We start from the raw sequence: 18,070 nt of genomic DNA on the forward strand, positions 1-18,070 counted from the left end.
GAAATTTGTTTGTTTTGCATCCGTTGATAGTTGAACACGGTTTAAAGCCGATTTGCGAGAAAAATCGTGCAAGTTGCATTACATTGCGGCGCTCGTTTGACCACTACAAACTCGTTGGCTTTACGGCCTCGCAATGTAATGCAACTTGCACGATTTTTCTTACTAGTCTAAACTTGACTTTAGCTCTTCTAAAACACGACAGACATCATACGTTTGACTTGACAGTGAATACAATTTCCAAAGTTCATCATAATCATTTCTACTTGTAAACGTCCCCAGTGACTCCTCTGAATGCTTTGGCTTGAGTCGTAGTTCTGAAGCGGGCCGAGTACGGATTCAGAACTTCACACACATCATCAGCCTACAGCAGTCCACTGCTGGACATAGGTCTCTTCCATAGCGCGCCACAACACTCTGTCTTCAGCCCCTCGCATCCATCCGCCGCCAGCGACCCTCTTAAGGTCGTCCGTCCACCGTGCCTCAGGACGCCCTACACTAAGTTTTCCCGTCCGTGGTCTCCATTCGAGGACTCGTCTGCTCCACCGTTCATCGGTCCAACGACAGACGTAACCAGCCCAACGCCACTCCAGCGAACTAATTCTTTGAGTAACGTCGGTGACTTTCCTTCTTTGTCGGATAATGTGATTTCGGATCATTGAATTCACTCATTCATTGAATTGATCAAAATACGCTTTGCCTCAGCAAACGTCTTTGTCGTAAAAAATGTAATATCGTCTGTTTGCTTAATCATATAAAATAGTTCTGACTTTTCGCAAATGGTTGTCTGCATAACGGTAGTTAGGTACACCAAAACAAAGCCTTAATAGGCGTGCGGTAACTGCACGTGGGCGGGGCGCAATGATCGACCATTATAGATCGGAATTGGGGCTAGCCGCGGTGTTGGCAATCCATGACGCAGAGAAAAGGACTCGGTTAGACAACTATATAATAGTATATAAGTTTAAGCACAAGATATATTATACAAATGCAGAGTAGAAAGGTAAACTCGAGTGGATCTTGAAGGATAAGTCAATTAATTGGGACCCTGAGTTATTGCCGAAAATATTTTTCCCACAGTCATGATTAATTTCCCAACCGTTGCATATGGAAGAAAGATTTTCTTTGTGAAACTGTAAATTACTCGTATTCAGGCTATATTTCAGGACTATCCTGTAGAACCCTCCCCCTCTACTTGGTTTTGTTTTGTACTTTTACACTTACATAATCAGTCAAATTGTGTTTTTTAATAAATTTTATAAATTTTTAGGGTTCCGGAGCCAAAATGGCAAAAACGGAACCCTTATAGTTTCGCCATGTCTGTCTGTCTGTCTGTTCGTCCATCCGCGGCTTTGCTCAGGGACTATCAATGCTAGAAAGCTGTAATTTTGCACGAATATGTATGTTAACTATGCCGGCAAAATGGTACAATAAAAATTACAAAAATATTTTTTTTTAGTGTACCTCCCATAGACGGGTGGGGGTGATTTTTTTTTCTCATCCAAACTTGTAGTGTGGGGTATCGTTGGATAGGTCTTTCAAAATCATTAGGGGGTTGCTAAACAATTTTTCGATTCAGTGATTTGTTTGCAAAATATTCAACTTTAAAGTGCAAATTGTCATTAAAATGGAGCGTCTCCCCCCTCTAAAATCTAAACCGGTGGGTGGAAAATTTTGAAAAAATTCATAACGGCTAAGTTTGCTTGAGAATTATTAGTAGTTTAAGAGTAAATAGCAGCCTAAGGTATAAAATATACCTAAACTTGGAAGATTCCGTATAAAATACGAAATTCTTAGAAAAATATTACTTATTTTTTTCGTAATGGCTTTGGAACCCTATTTTGGGTGTGGCCGACACGCTCTTGGCCGGTTTTTTAATAACTTATATTTTTTTATTTTTAATAAGTAATATGTCTGAGATCCGCGCGCTTTTAAAGTTGGCGCGACTACGAGTACAAAGACATTTTATAAATCTGCCTAAAGTTTTTTTTCTGACGTAAAGTCAAAGGAATGTATGGACGCCAACGTAACTATGAGCGGTTTGGTTTTGCCTATGTAAAAAACAATTTAATAGCCAATTGTTAAGGCTCAAGAAACGTTTTTTAAACGAGCTTTATGGTAATTATGCCTAAATAGTTGTAAAAGTCTGTCGCCCTCTTGTAAAAGCGGTAGTAAATCTCTTTAAATTGACTAGATAAAAAGTTATCCCGCCCCAAACTCTGCTTAAGGCAATCCCCTAAGTACTACAACGCATTGTTTCAGTTTTAAAAATAATAAATATACTGAAGAGGACGTCGAATTGGTCGCCTGTCAATTGCACAGAGCACAGAGTTGGGCACAGAAATCTAAGATATATATAGAATTTCCGTAAAAATATTTTAAACTATAAAAATAAATAAAGAAGACGAACAATTTAATAAATTCGTGTTTTGTAACATATGTAAATTAAAAAAGTATTGCTCACCGTTTATTGACACTCATCAAATTTTAGCCCAAATATTTATACTAAAGAAGTATTAGGAATATCTCAGCCGTACTGCTAATATTTTAAGCGCTGTATCTTTAGAAAGATACTGCGGACCATGATGCGATAAATAAAATCAATGCCTGTTTAAGGTTAACAATCGCTCTATTTACAATGCCAGAGAATGGCCACACTGTCGCTTTATTTCACGCAAAAATGGGCTAAAATGACTACAACCTAGGCTGTCAGATAAGAAATGTTATCTTGCTAACGAAAACAAATGAAAGTCGGGATTTATAAAATCAAAGACTAGCACCTTGTTTATGTTTTTTTTAATGGCCAAGTTTAAGTTCTTATTTTTTGTTGATTTCCTAATTCAAATTAGGCTATGATTTTTATACAATTCAAATTTTGTTTACGCTCTATGAAAATAATGATAATTAAAATAATAGTTTTGAACATGAAACTATCGTGAGACTCACTCATATTAAATGATATGAAGGGCTACGAAATATCCCGGAACATGTCGAGCTAAACTCGGTTTACGACGTGAGTTATCCGTTACAATATCATTTAATATAATTGTTGTTAAAAAAATATGGCTCTGTCCATTTAGTGTCTAGTAGTTTTTGCCGTTGTACGGTAAAAAAATTCTCGAAAACGAAATATGAGAGGTAATGGTGGATGAACGATGACAGCGCGAATCCTAAATAGTTGTTAAAAGATCCTCTAAATCCTGTCAAAATGTCAGTTCACCAATCAATAAAATTAAGAAGCGACAAACCTACAACTCTGCCACCACAAATTAATTGAATCCCATAAAATTAACGCTAAACTCTCTTGAGAAAGCGAACCATTTCCCTATCGGGGCCGGTACAGCTCCTAATTATTAGCGCGGCCAATGTTCAATCTTTATTGTCCGTTGTTGGGCCCTGAACACAAGATCTAGACTAATTAAAGGGGAGTGTAAGAGTTAGTTCGTTTCATTAAAATGGCGATTTTCGTGTGTGTGCATCTGATAGCGCGCGACACTTCCCTGTTCGTACTAGCGGTGATAAAAGCTGTAAGTCTAGTTACAGTACTGTTCCTGGAGTTGAGGTTGGTTACTTTGTTGCCTGGACAGGGATTGATAGTTAAGAGAATGAAGGACCCAAATGTTATATTGCTCTTAAATGCAAAATTTTAGAAAAATGAACCATTATCATTGAATCTCTTTCTTCAACGACTTTGGAATATTATTAGAAAAAAATATTGTGTTTTCGGTATAAGAAATATCTTCAAGAAATTCAGGCGCTGTCGTTGTTATATGCGAGGTTACATTATATAAGATATTTTTCTAACTTCAGAGTTTAATTAAGTAACAACATAATCTTTTGTTCCCTGTGACGTCTACTAACCTCATTGTTATTTTCTTAAAAAGGTTCAAAGCGTTAAGATATTTTTGTAATGTAAATGCAACTAAACTTTTAAGATATTTCTCGCAAGACAAGAAATTTTCTTGTAATGCGCAAAAACTTTTACATCTATTTTTCAAATAGAGGAATATAATGTTCTAGCAAAAAATAAAACTGAAAACAAACAAGAACTCTGATTTATTTTCAGCAAATACATTTCTATTCGGTTAACGTGTTAAATCAAACGTGACCCAGTGTTAACATCCTGAATTCCTAACTAATAAAGCAGTTGTCCGCCAAAATCAAATTATATTATTTTTATTACTTTATGGCGTTCTAATAATTTGAATTCGCAACCTGCCAGTACCGCGATGATCTAAGGCGCGGGCGACAACCGACTTCCGTGTCATTATGCTGCGCCAGACATGCCATGTTGGAGATCACATCGGCACACGCCTTCGCCTCTCTGCCGGCTTCCATTTTGGAATTTTATTTGGTTTCGAAGTAACTATCATTTGTTTTTGGTGAAACTATACCTACACCTAACGATTTTTTTAGTTTTCTATTAACTTGACAGAGGGCTCAATTAATTGTTTAAATGTACCTAGCAACTAACTTTTTGGGCAACAGAAATAGTTAATTTCACACCTCTCATTCAGAAAAGTAACTTTTCCTCCCTGACGAGGGATCGAAGTTCAACTTTTCTGTTCAAGGTTCAATTTTTCTAAGTGTTATTTTTGCAAATGTAATTTTTTGAAGTTAATAATTAATTGTAAAAACCACGCCATTTTCTAGGTTGGTTGGTCTTTAATAAAAGATTTAAGTGAATGAGAGCTGGGAAAAAAAAATCGGTTATATTTTTCTTACATCTAGTGATATTAATTAGTTTTTTAAAACTTTGTATTTTGCAGAAATTAACTCCATTTAATTTAAACCTGTTGAATGTTCCCTTAAAGTTGTCACAAATCAATACCTAACACGTTGTTGAAATGTTTACTTTAGGTATTATGTTCCCATAACCAACTTAAAATAGTGCTAGTCTTTTAACATGTTGAACGTTTATTTAAAACGTCAATGAAAGTCACAGTATGAGCTCCAGATAATCTCAAATTGTGAAACAATTGTATAACACTCGGCACCCAAAGCGACGTAGTCATCGATGTAGAGAGATAAAGCAAGACAGTTGATATAAAAATCGTGATCCCCACGCACGTACAATTAGAACTTTCTTGCGTAATCTGGAACATTTCGAAATCTTTATTTTTTTAATGTGGAGTGGAACCTTTGGAAAATTTGGTATCGAAATTCCACTTTTCTGACCCCTGGCTCAAAAAGAGGGGTGTTATAAGTTTGAAGTCGGTTAGATTAGTTAATAGGTAAATGAACTAACATTTGACATGCAGATACCTAATAGATGACACCTCTATTTATTGTCAATGACATAAAATAAATGATGGCAATTACTGGAGAAGTGACCAGCGATTGGACGTCTACCTTGGTAATATTAACACTTTCATATCGTAATAGAAATGGCAATTTATGATTCTATTCCCTAAAATACTAAAAATAGGATGTTAAGTAGGAAATTCCATGGGAACTCAGCTCCACCTTGACCTAACCACTTGTACTGACGATCACATTCATACCTCAGTCGATCACGACTCAATCATACAATAATATCATATCAATTAGGCTTATTAACCCTCTTAAGCAACTGCTACATAACCGAACCATTTATCGATGCCCGCACGCATGCTTGCCTAATTATTGCGTTGGTATTGACAGGTACGTAAGAACTAAGAACTTTCACTGTGCACGAGTTTATGCGCACGACATAATCCTAGGTTAAGTAGTAATTAGTTGTTAATTGTGCCTGTTCAGGTACAAAAGAGAGAATTAAGAAGTAATTGTTTAGTTGTTTACTCGGGTCGATTCACATGTCATAGGTACAAACAATGACGTAAAAAAAGTAGATGGATACAACGAAAACATAAAACCCGGAAGGGCGCAACATTTGAGAGAGGGAAAATAATTATAAGAATCAAATGTTAATTTCCGATAAGTTTTAATTTCAATGGTGCGTGTGAAGTTCCCAATCCGCACTGGGCCCGCGTGGGAACTATGGCCCAAGCTCTCTTGTTCTGAGAGGAGGCCTCTGCCCTGCAGTAGGACATAGGCTGGGATGATGATGATGAAGTTTGAAATTTTGAAAGCAAGTTTATACCGTAAGCAAGCAAGAGTAGTATTTGAAATAAAACATTTAAAATAGGTCAAAGCAAAACTATTTTTTCACAGAAAATGTCACAATGACGTCGTATTGCCTGTCACTAAAAATCATGAGGATATTTACTTTGAGAATGTTCTGTAGTGAGTCAGTCTAACTATAAATACAATGAATACTAGATAGACTAAGATACATAACAAAAATGTTAAAAATCTTTAACTATTAACCAACTATAATCAACCACTCGAATCAAGTGCCGCTGTGAAACCTTTTTTGCCATTAGGACATTTATTATGAAAAGTCTGAATTACTTTTTAACAACGATATCTTTCAGACCAAATTTTAGGTTTAGTTAGGCTCTTAATTTAGGAGAAATATTTGCCTCCCTATTCTGATTTTATGTACTTAGTAATACATGCTCTCTCTATTATCTTATAAAGTTATTATTCGTCTACAGGTGAAACTGCGACGACCTTGCTAACCGCACGGTCCGCTGCGTTTGCGTTTCTTTGACTCGTGAATTCATGCCTTTTAACAAATAATGAGTGATGGCTCAGTGTTATTAATTTGATAATTTATCGGTGTGTTACAGAAATGACAAGAAGGGCTGACGTTTGGGAATAAAACTTTACGAGATACAATAGCGTCTCATGTCTTATAAAGTGGATGATCGAAGTCGAAAAATTTACTCATAGGCATAAGTAAACCGCAATAATAATCTTCAAATTCCCATTGTATTAATTTTTTGCTAAGTACTTAATGTAATTTCATAATAATTATTAAGGACAGTGCAAGGTACAAGATCATCCGCCGTTACGTGTATTGGTGTTTCTAACTGCATTTTAGCTAAAATAATAAGGTTGTAAAACCTATGCTATGCTAACAAACACTAAGGCATGAGCTACACTAAGACGAAGCCACGCTAGCTCTCAAGGTTCAATGTCATTTGCAAATAACAATACGTCAATGACCATTCGAATGAACAATCCATTTATAAATTGAACACAATTTTATTTATTAATTGAACAAGCTGAGTTGCATTCTCGAAATACTGTCAATTCGTAAGATTCTCAATCAATAGTAACGTAAAGGTTTATTACAATCGATAACATTATTGGTTCACGACAACGTGACTACAACAGGTCTTAATACTGTAGGTCGGAGTGGGCCCGCTCGTGAGTCGGCTTACACAACGGCAATTATAACAGTTGCGAAATAATTAAATAGACCAAATAAGCATGGTTAATGATACGTAAGAGTAGGACAAGTGCGTGGTATGGGGAGGTGAAACATGCGAAGATTTTAAGAAAGGATGAAGATATAGAATATAGTCGTAAATCATGCAAGCATGGCAAAATAAAGAGCAATACAAAGGCATAAACGTAATAAACGCATTTTAGGGCATAGAAAGGAGAGAGCATTATTACTAATACGCACTGCATGCATGCGCCTGTATGTATCTAGTAAAGCTTAAAAAATAAAGATTATTTCCTTATATAAGCGACGACAGCTTCTAATTTTTTGGTTTTATCTCAGTTAAACAGAATTTATTTAAGTGAAATTTAAATCTCAACCTCAAAGATGTGGATATCAAGCACGGAATTAATAATAAAAGGATTATTACCAATTCTGTGCCAACTAATTCGATTGATCGATTTTGTAAGTGTTCACACCGCTCTATGTCAAGCAACTTAATTGAACTCAAAGATAATAGTAATGATATACAACATTGAGATTGGAAAAATTATGTCAAAAACTATCGCTCATTCCTATGTAAGCAAAAAATATTTCTAGTCGTAGATTACCCAATTAATTATTATTATAATGAAAGCGAGTAATATGTTTTAATTGTTAATAGCAATGCCAATGAATGATAATCACGAAACGTTACCAAAATCGGAATCAGTATTGTTCATTTTAAACTGCAAAGAATTTATGACAGTGAAACTAATGAACCACGGCGAAGAATTAATTAAAGCCCATTGGAAACAATTGAACTTGCAAAAGCAGTTTGGCGTAACGATAACAGAATTATAATTAATAATGATCATAGTAAACCACTTATAAATTAACCAGGAGGTAGTAACAATGAGATAACAGAAGTAGGGCAGCCACGTGCCAGAGGCTTGGCTTAAATTATGGCGCTTATACCAGGTATAATATATTTAGTGAAGTACATTTTGCAATTGAATACGGGGGATTAGGTAGAAACTGTATCGGTTACGAGTGCCTTAGTTCTTTAAACGTCGCCTGCGGCATTTTGCAATGCGCTTTAGTTGATGGTTTGTTATAGTTTACGGAGAAATCTTTTGTTTAGTTTTTCAGGGTCTTAACGTTTGGTAATAGTAGTATTTATTATGAATTGGGCTAACGCTGCCAGTAAAATATTTATCTGTTTCTTTTATGTTTTGTTCAGTTGTATGAAGTTGTGATTATTGCCTGATATTAAGAAACAAAAAGTTGTAAAAATTGTGAAAAATTTATTGTCTGGGAAATTCAGTACGATTCACACAATTTATAATCTATTATTTCAGAAAGTTATACTATTTTATTTACTCCTCAATTCACTCCAACTTATTCAGTGACCTTTACCTAATGCTTAGCCACGACTTTACGCCAGCTACGGCACGATGCAGCCAAAGTTTTTGTAATACATCGACTATAATGTCAATCAACTGCTGTATCAATAATAGTACTAACCGGGCAATGAACAGAGAATCGCTCACCGCACCATCGTGGGTAGTAGTGATGGTAAAATGTATTCTAGTCTTACCTCATGCCATCAAATCCGTCGGTGGAGCCGTTTATCGTGAGCACCGGCGCCCGCGCGTACGCTTTGGCCACGCGTCTGTTCTTCTCGAACACTATCACTTTGGCCCATATCTCGTCGTCAATCTGTGTCCATTTGTCTAGCACTTCCTGTATATGTTCCTGTGGGCAAAGAAAATCATTTGTAAGGAGATAATTTTATCAGTAACTTCAATTTTCGAAACTTCACCGCAGCTCAGTTGTGGATAATGTGTGACTGAGAAGAAAATATTTGTGGTATGCCATGTCAAGGGATTCGTGGGGCTCAGAGTGGTTTTGCACTAAATGTAATCCGCTATAACAAACACTTATAAAAGTCCAATAATCTATCACTAATTCACTACTTAAGAAAAAAATCATAGCCGAGGAACAAGGTAAATTATTTGTTTCTAAGTGTGGCAGTAAGCCCACTAGTTTGCAGAGGCTGTTACACAAAAAAATACACAAAAATAATTCCTAAAAATAAATACCGCAAAAACCAACCTTCACTAAAAAAAAAGTAACAGTAGGTATTCTTACGATTACAATGAAATACTTTTTTTAAATCCCAACCGACCTTGATTGAAATATTTTTGTAAGGTGTTGCAGATTTAGATATTAATCCGTGTGGCAACACTGTCGCAACGAGATGACATCGGCGCGAGCGCAAGTGTGTTCCGCTCTGGTAACCGACGCGTTGCATGCGTGTTTTGGTTTTTGGTCTTGATTAGATTTCTTAAGAGGCATCGTTTGGATAACGAGACGTTTAGTTAGTAAACCTTGGAGGCTGCGAGTATTAAACTTTTATTTGAAAGTGAAATCTTTAAGTTCTGCATTAACAAATAAATATATAAACTGTGATCGTTAAACGTTATAGGATCCGTAAGGCTTTACATTTGGGGTTGTTTGCACGTATTAGAGATAAATTGGTATTTACCTAAAATTATAATGTCAATTATAATCTAGCGGACATCTCTTAGAGAACATGACATTATTTTAATTTGTTTTAGTTTGAAAGATTGAAGAAGCTTCTGACAAAGTTTACTCGTGATATTAACGGCTGATCTGAAATTAGAGCGATTGTATATCAATGCTCAAAAAAGATCCTAACTGTTCACACTCAAGGCTACGCAAACCATGCAAAACTATTCGAAAGTGGTACAATTACGCACCAAAACAAAAAACATACGAATGCAACTCTTTAATAGCTATTACAAAAGAAAACGATTTTAATCTCCAAGACATTAGGTTCACTTTTAATGGCGTTGTTGTTTAAGATCCTACTAATTTAAGGGGGCACTGGCCTGTGTAAACGCAGCTCTGTTTTTGCATGTGTGCGTGTAACAATAAGTAACAATTTTACTAAGAAGCTGGTTTTCAGTAGACCGTTACCTACAGCAAAAAGTTTTGACATATGATAATAATACTGGCAATATGAATTAGGGTTAACAAATCAAGTTCTTGATGATTTTCTCCAATTCGTTCAATATATTATACAAGTAGGCCCTGAGTTTTTGCACAATATGCAATAACATAAAGTTTAGTTAACTAATATAACGAAAGAGGAACTAGCTGAGACCACGCTGAGACCTATGTCAACACTGCCTGTTATATTTCTGATATTTATTTGATAAATAATTGTGATGCTATCTCTGTTTATTTTGATGATTTAAACAGAGACCGTGACACAAATATTTTAGTGTATTATAACATAAATGCTGGATTTCTGTATCAAAGTGATTCGCACAGGATCCAGAGCTATAGGTTCTTCTTGTAATTTTTTCTATGCAATAAACATTTTAATTTCTGATATCAATCACACCAAATATCAGGAAATTTTTAGAGAGCTGATAATAAACAATCTTACAATTAAATTTAGGGAAAAAATTGTATAAAATTAGCTTAAGATCCATAAAACTACCAACAAAAATGCTGAACAGCAACTATACACATGAATTAAAAAAATGATTCCTCTACATATCCAATTTTTTTCTCACTCTGTGGTAGCCCTACTGGCCCTATACTACGGAGTGTAAAATACGAACTTCGCATCTTGCCGTCCCGCTGACGCTAATATTATTTAATACGAGAGTGAGAGGGACGATACGCTACGAACTTCGATTTTAGTAGTAGCCCCCCTGTATCTCGTTTTCACAGTTATAGCAATCATTTTGCTTTCCGCTTCCATGCCATTGATAGTGAATTTACTTTCAATTTCATTCAGCTTTTATGAAGTAAGATTTTGTGGATTGTTAACCGCGTTAAAGCGACCGTGTTAATTATGAACCGTTTTACGTAATTAAGTAAAGAGTGAAAGCAGAGGACATGTATTAACTGAAATGGAAATTTATTCACTTATGTATGTATATATGTAAACTATTTATTGTACAAAAGAAAAGAAACAAAACAAATTTGACAAACTTTGAGATACTTGTACAAAGACGGACCTATCTCTTTAATGGATCTGTACCAGTCAACCTTTGAGTAGATGAGAGGAGTAACCAGTTAGGGTCCGACAAAGAGTGAGTTTAAGAGACTTATTTAATGAAACATTAGTTAATAACGTATGTATGACCGTGTTAGTTAAGATAGTGCCTAATTAACTATGAAACGATCGTTGATGATAAAATGGTATAGCCAGCGTGAATAGTCAAAATTATTGTTTTATTTTTCAACTGTTAAAGAGCTTAAGAATTTGTTAAAAAAGATAGTACCTACATAAAAGAGTTTACATGCACATACTCACATACATGCCTCTCCTAGACATCCATTAGTTGTCCCAGACATCTAAAAGTAAGTAACTAATATTTAACCGTTTGTTAACTGTTGTTTAGTTAACTGACGGTTAAATGAGATGCCGTCTCTATTTGTTTTGTTCGAATAGACGGAGACGGTATCACATTTAACCGTCAGTTAACACTAATCTATGGATGGTGAAACAGCCCCTTAACCAGAGAAACTATCAACTACGTTGTAAGTTGACTTCTTAGTTTCCTGATGGACCATTAGTAATGGTTCATGTCTGACTTCAAAGAATTTATCAGTAATTCACGACGCAACTCAAAGTCCGACCAATCAGTCCTAAAGGCATATCTTTGAATTCTCGTCTAATGCAATTTATATACATTCTATAACCGTCATTGTGCATCAATTTGCAGTATTCCATCTCAGTCACCCTCTGAACATTACTCCCCATCACGCCACGCGGTTCAAACGCTTTCGCTAATATCCGATTCATAACATGATCGTGTCGTGTAATCTAGCTTTATATTGTCGATTGGTATGTTGGTACCATTGTTGAATAGGGCTCGTTAGTGTAGCAGCTCTGTATTTATAAGCGAATATGCTCTATAGTCAGTCATGCTTAATCACTGGACTGATTTATGGTACCTACTCTAAAGCCTTACATTGTTGCCATGTAAGGCCACTCTCTCGTGTTTGTCATTTTATTAGAAAGCTGGGGAATTTTATAAACTTTCTGCCGCCTTGATATCAATAAATGAATTATGACATGGAATCTTTAATTTAAATATTCTTTGATATTTGCATAGAATATAGCTCATAATTACTTATATGAATTAAAGCTCCTCTTACTATTTCTAGCCTCATAAATCATTCGTTACGTATACCTAACTAAATTTTGTTCTCTGTGGCTTACAGCGCCATTTAAAAAAATCTTAATCATAACTTTGTTATTATTAATTAAAAATAACACTTTGTTTAAGTTTTTATTTAAATCGCAATGTTTCAAAAAGCAATCGCAAAAAGGTCAAATTTTACAAGTGTATAATTTTACCGTGTCTGTGTGTGTTTGTATGCTTGTTACTCTTTTACGCTAAAACGGCTGGACGGATTTGGATGAAATTTGGTGCGTAGATGGCCGGATATCTGGAATAACACATAGGCTACTTTTATCCCGATATTCAGGATAGGGATAAAATCTCGAAATAACCGCTGGTCTTAGAGTCATGAAATTTGGTATGTAGATAGCTACACGCCTTGAATAACACATAGGCTACTTTTTATTCCGATATTTCCACGGCATAGGGATATAATCTTGAAATATCAACCGCTGGGTGTAGAGTTGAAATTTTGGACAGTTATTCTTAACACAACCTTAATGAAGACCACGATATAAATTTTGGGAATTCCCAGGGGTATTTTATTAAATCCCGGAATTTCTATTGTACCTGATCGAATAGTTTACGCGTGCGAAGCCGCGGGTAAACTCTAGTACGAATATATACCTAGTAACCGAAGCAACTGCAGGTCTATGGGGGAGGCCAATGTCCAACAGTGGACGTTCTACAGCTGATATGAAGATGACGATGATATACCCAGTTCGGATGACAATTCAAAAATAGTTCGCAAAAAGCTCGTCTTAAAAATTGATATTTGTTATTTACAAAATTCTCATAAGCATCGTGTTGTGGTCTCTTACGTAGATGAAGTTATTATAAATGCATATAAAAGTGTGTCGTAACGTAGCAAGGTTGACCACACCTTGCTTACCTTATTCGATAAATTTCAAGCTTGGGCTGCATAACAACTGCTACTGCATATGGGCCTAAGGGGCCTCTATTCGAAACTGCCCGCTACAAGCAGCGGCGAGCAACTAAGAATGGCATTTTATGCCAAAGCATAAAATAATTACATTTATTCGTTCGAAAAACGCCAAATGCGGGCCAGACAGACGCACTGAGACTTCCGTACACATTTAAAAGCAAACAGAAAATAATTTGCAAAAAAACAAAAAATAATTCCGTGTTATCGGGAAATACCCTTTAAGTTTTGATCCCTATGGATTCTGTAGGAAAACATACTTTCAAAAAGTTTTTCACTTCTCATGATCTTGATGACAGCCTCATTGTGTGAGAGTAAAACGCATTGTTTAATCCTAAGGTAGTAAAAAGTACCGATTTTTTTAATTTACTCCAAGTGGCTTACGCAAAAGGAACACAGCTAAGATATTTTTCTCACCGTAAAAGTGTGAAGTGCATAGTTTATGGTCAGCGAAAATTCAAAAGTTAGTTGCAGGCGCGCTAGCTCGACAATAATGAATTAGCGCGCCTGCAATCAGTCACAAATTTTTTTAAGTTAAAAAATGGAAATGTTGCAGTGCCAAGTCTAATGGCTATCAGATATTCTCCGGACCTATTGGGTCTGAAACAGCTCGGTGAAAAATACACTTGCAGTTTATTTTTAATGAAAAAAAGTAAGGGAATAAAATTAAATGTTAAATCTATTTCAGAATTATTCACCATTTTTATGTTAGTCTCAATAGCAATTGCTGGCTTCGTATTAGTTAAACGAACTCGCAAGCTCGTCCGTTTAGTACACTCAGCCGGCAATAAGGCACGACAATAATCTACTATTTCCGAAATATAACAAATGCGTTTTACATTTCTTCGTCAAAAATGGCAGTGCCGCAAGAAGTGCTGTAAATTGCTCGATACAATACATGTGTGCAATGCAAATCTGTGACTGGTAATGGATTAAGGATACTAGAATTTAAAATATATAATATAAAGAATAACCCCCTGTTTCATCATCCCTTGATTAAATCTATTTGACGGATAAAGGTGATGCCGTCTCTGTTTGTTTTGTTCGAATACACAGAGACAGCATCAGATTTATCCGTCAAATCAAATTTATCAGTGTACTAAATAAGCGTAAAAAATTACGTAGGTAACATTAGTCAAAAGAAAATACCAACTTTGTTCATACAGTATATTATAATCAATTACCTAAATTATTCGCGATCTGTGCACTTAAGCCTAACTTAAGTACCTACTTCAGTTATTACGAAAATATTACAACACCTTTGTGTATAGTAAAAGCATCGGAAGACACGACCACAAATACGTTCAGGTCATATCAAAATCATGTCGGCTCACACGAGCTATGTACTAGACCTAATTCGTGATGAGTTTCGAGAGCTAACACATATATTATTAAGTAACACTACATTACTGATTCCGTTGCAAATACTACGTTGTACATGAGCTATGTGCTAATGTAAATTGCGATATTAATACCGACTTCAAGTGAAGGTCTGAAATAACGTAAACGAAAATATGTTTTCAATTCTCATGCTCGTAAAGTTCGTGTTTATGCTGGATCTAGGCGACATAATAGTAGATTATTGTCGTGGCCTGGAAGTAGGCAATTGCTGGCTGAGTATGAGTATTAAACGGACGAGCTCGCGAGTCCGCTTAACTAATACGAAGCCAGCAATTGCTATTCCAGCCGAGACTAATATAAAGCTTTTCTCAAAAATAGTGAATTATTCTGAAATAGAATATACTTTTTCTCAAAATATATTGTAAAATTTTATTTTATTCCAATATTTTTCTTATGCTTTCCTGCCTTTTTTCATAAAAAATAAACTGCAGGTGTATTTTTCCACCGAAAACACCACAAGCTATTTCAGACCCAATAGGAAAAGTCCGGAGTTCCAACAAAATATCTGATACAGATAATATTAGAATTGGCTGTATACGACTTGTGCCAACATTTCCATGGCTTTCTTTAAAAAAAAATGTGACTGATTGCAGGCGCGCTAATTCATTATTGTCGAGCTAATGCACCTGCAATCTTTTTGACTTTTTAATTTTTCGCTGACCATAAACTATGCACTTCACCTTCTGATATGTAAAGAATAATGTCAACTTTTACGGACATTTTTGAGAAAAATGACTTTTTATGCTTAGTGCATAAAGTAAAATCTTCTTCGTCTAAGACCAAAGGTAATCAGGTGTCAACAGCCACGAACAAAAAAAAATCTACATATTTTTTTAATAATTTTTAATTTAATATTACTAAAAATCAAACAAAATAAATCAATAAATATAAAAAAGTATAATTATTTAGTAATGCATGAAAAATAAAAGGTATATAGAAAGTGGACAATTGTTTCCACTGTTGCTATTTAATTTCCTCGCAATCTAAGTGAAAAGTAAAGTGTAAAACTCGAGTTTAACGCATTTTATGCTTTTGTTGTACAATCTACTATTTATCACTTCGAAACCAGATTGTTAATTATATGAAACGAATAAAGGAGTGAAGCAAGCAAATTGCGCCCAATAAGTTATGATTAAGTTAATTTTATATTTCTTAAAGGTTCTTTATGATAACTGGTTTATAACCTTTTTGGATGGGATATAATGGAGATGGTTTATAACTAAAGGATCAAAAAATAGGCCAAACCAACAAAATGATTTAGTTTTAAAATAATCATTTTAAACGCAAGCTTCTTTGCTAACTGTACTTTCATTGTTATCCAAACCACAAAAACTCTATATACCGACTTAAAATTTTCTAATCATTAGAAGATTTGACCGAAACAAAACAACATGGCTTATAAATTTATGAAGATAGAAAACGTGAATTAATCATACATTTAGTTGCAGTATAACAAAAAACATAGGTAGTCAAGTACCTATGCGGTTGCACTGAAATCTCAAAAACAATTTAAAAAATACGATTTACAATTAATTGTAACAAATCAATTATTTGTTCAAATATTGGCTCCAAACGAATGCAACCAAGTAATGCAAGATCGTGTCAAATGCATTAGCGAAGTGAAGGCAACGTATCTAGTCAGTGATGCAACAACACTGTCGTTGTCAGTTGTCACTGGTCACGATCAGCATGTTCTTACGAAGGGACATAGATTTTCAGAACGAGTTGTAGGGTTAAGATAAGATAACTTTTTCGACATAGGTGGCTTTAAGGATAAATCCAGAAGATTTCTTTTCGTCCATGCAGTATAGTTGAAGTCGAAGATAATGTTTACACTATACCACCATGTTGGTGTCATTCAATGTTGTTATTATTTAAGGTACTAAGGGACCCTATATATCCATGTATTTCTTATGTTATCTTATTTTTATATAAGGGTTGAGATAAGATAACTTTTTCGACATAAGTGGCTTTAAGGATAAACCAAGAAGATTTACAGAGGATTTCGAGCGAATTTCCTTTCCGTCCATGCAATAGAATCGAAGTTAAAAAGATATGTTTACGCTATACCAGCTCGTTGCTGTCACTTCGTGTTTGAACTTTCACATAAAATTTCACAAGACATTCTCAATTATAGAAAAAATAATTCATTCAGAATACTAAGAATGTCAAATTATTTTCGACAACTCTGCAAGCAATAGGTACTCCTCCACATTTTTGTTTAGTTAATAACTAATTTTTATTTCTTAGATAATCGTGGGGGGGAGGCTTTCCACTAGATGGACTGACGATATTGCGAGAGTTGCAGGTAACCGGTGCAAGTGGCGAGCTGTCGTTCATTGTAGCGTTCTAAGATGGAGGCCTTTGTTCAGCGATGGACTTCTTCTGGTTGATGATGATGATTTTCTAAAGCCCCCCTCTCTCGCACGTGAGATTGGGTGAGATTCCGCTCGCCCCCCCCCCCTCCTAAGTGTCTTACGTGATGTTGTAAACTAATAAGTCACACTGATTTAAACGTAACTGCATAATGAATCTGTCAGTCTCTATTTTATTGTAATCACTCATTTTATTGTGCAAATTTAATGCACATTTTCGCAAGGCCTTCGAAACCCATTCTAATTTGCGAATAAAATGTTAAAGACGCGCAGGATATTATTAGCTACATCTTTAGAAACAACCAATAAGGCAAACGCACAAGTGCTCGTCACTACTCCTGTAGTTGCTAACTGTAATTTTATGTCATTAGCAATAGATATGGCAGCAGGGTGTCGTCTATTGGGCATTAGCGTGTCGAGCACAGGGACATTATTTACCCTACTAGAGCTACTTTTTGGTTTTATTTTATCCATTTCGTGACATACAACTTTTTAAATTTTAATTTATTTTTGTTGTTTCGTACTTTGTCAGGAATAAATTATTTCTTTTTTTCTTTCTTTTTCACGGCTGAGTTTAAAAATGGAGGTAAATAAAGTCAGATTTTTCTGCGTCTGGCTTTAAAAACACTTCTATCGTCTTATCATTATTCTGGGAGAACTGTGCCAAAAACTAACCAATGCTCTTCCCAGGGTCTTGGCTATCTCCATAGGTACCTAGTACCTACTAAATATCATCTAAATCAGTTGGTTCCGCGTTTTCTGCATGAAGAGGTAACAGACTGACCGACTGGCACACAGATAGAATTACTTTCGCATTTATATTATTTTCAGCAACAATCTTTGGATAATGTAAAACTAATTAAAG

At 35.2% G+C, this 18,070-nt stretch overlaps 1 protein-coding gene across 1 annotated transcript in view; it reads right to left on the reverse strand.

Moving 5' to 3' along the window:
- LOC141438397 (uncharacterized) overlaps positions 1–18,070 on the reverse strand; it is a gene marked incomplete in the record, with an annotated part of 108,557 nt that overhangs the window by 58,161 nt on the left and 32,326 nt on the right. The window contains 1 exon segment of the mRNA XM_074102258.1: positions 8,853–9,010. Coding sequence (XP_073958359.1) covers positions 8,853–9,010 — 158 coding nt within the window.

The sequence above is a fragment of the Choristoneura fumiferana genome, chromosome 18, assembly GCF_025370935.1.
Source record: "Choristoneura fumiferana chromosome 18, NRCan_CFum_1, whole genome shotgun sequence".
In the NCBI taxonomy this organism is placed as follows: domain Eukaryota; kingdom Metazoa; phylum Arthropoda; class Insecta; order Lepidoptera; family Tortricidae; genus Choristoneura; species Choristoneura fumiferana.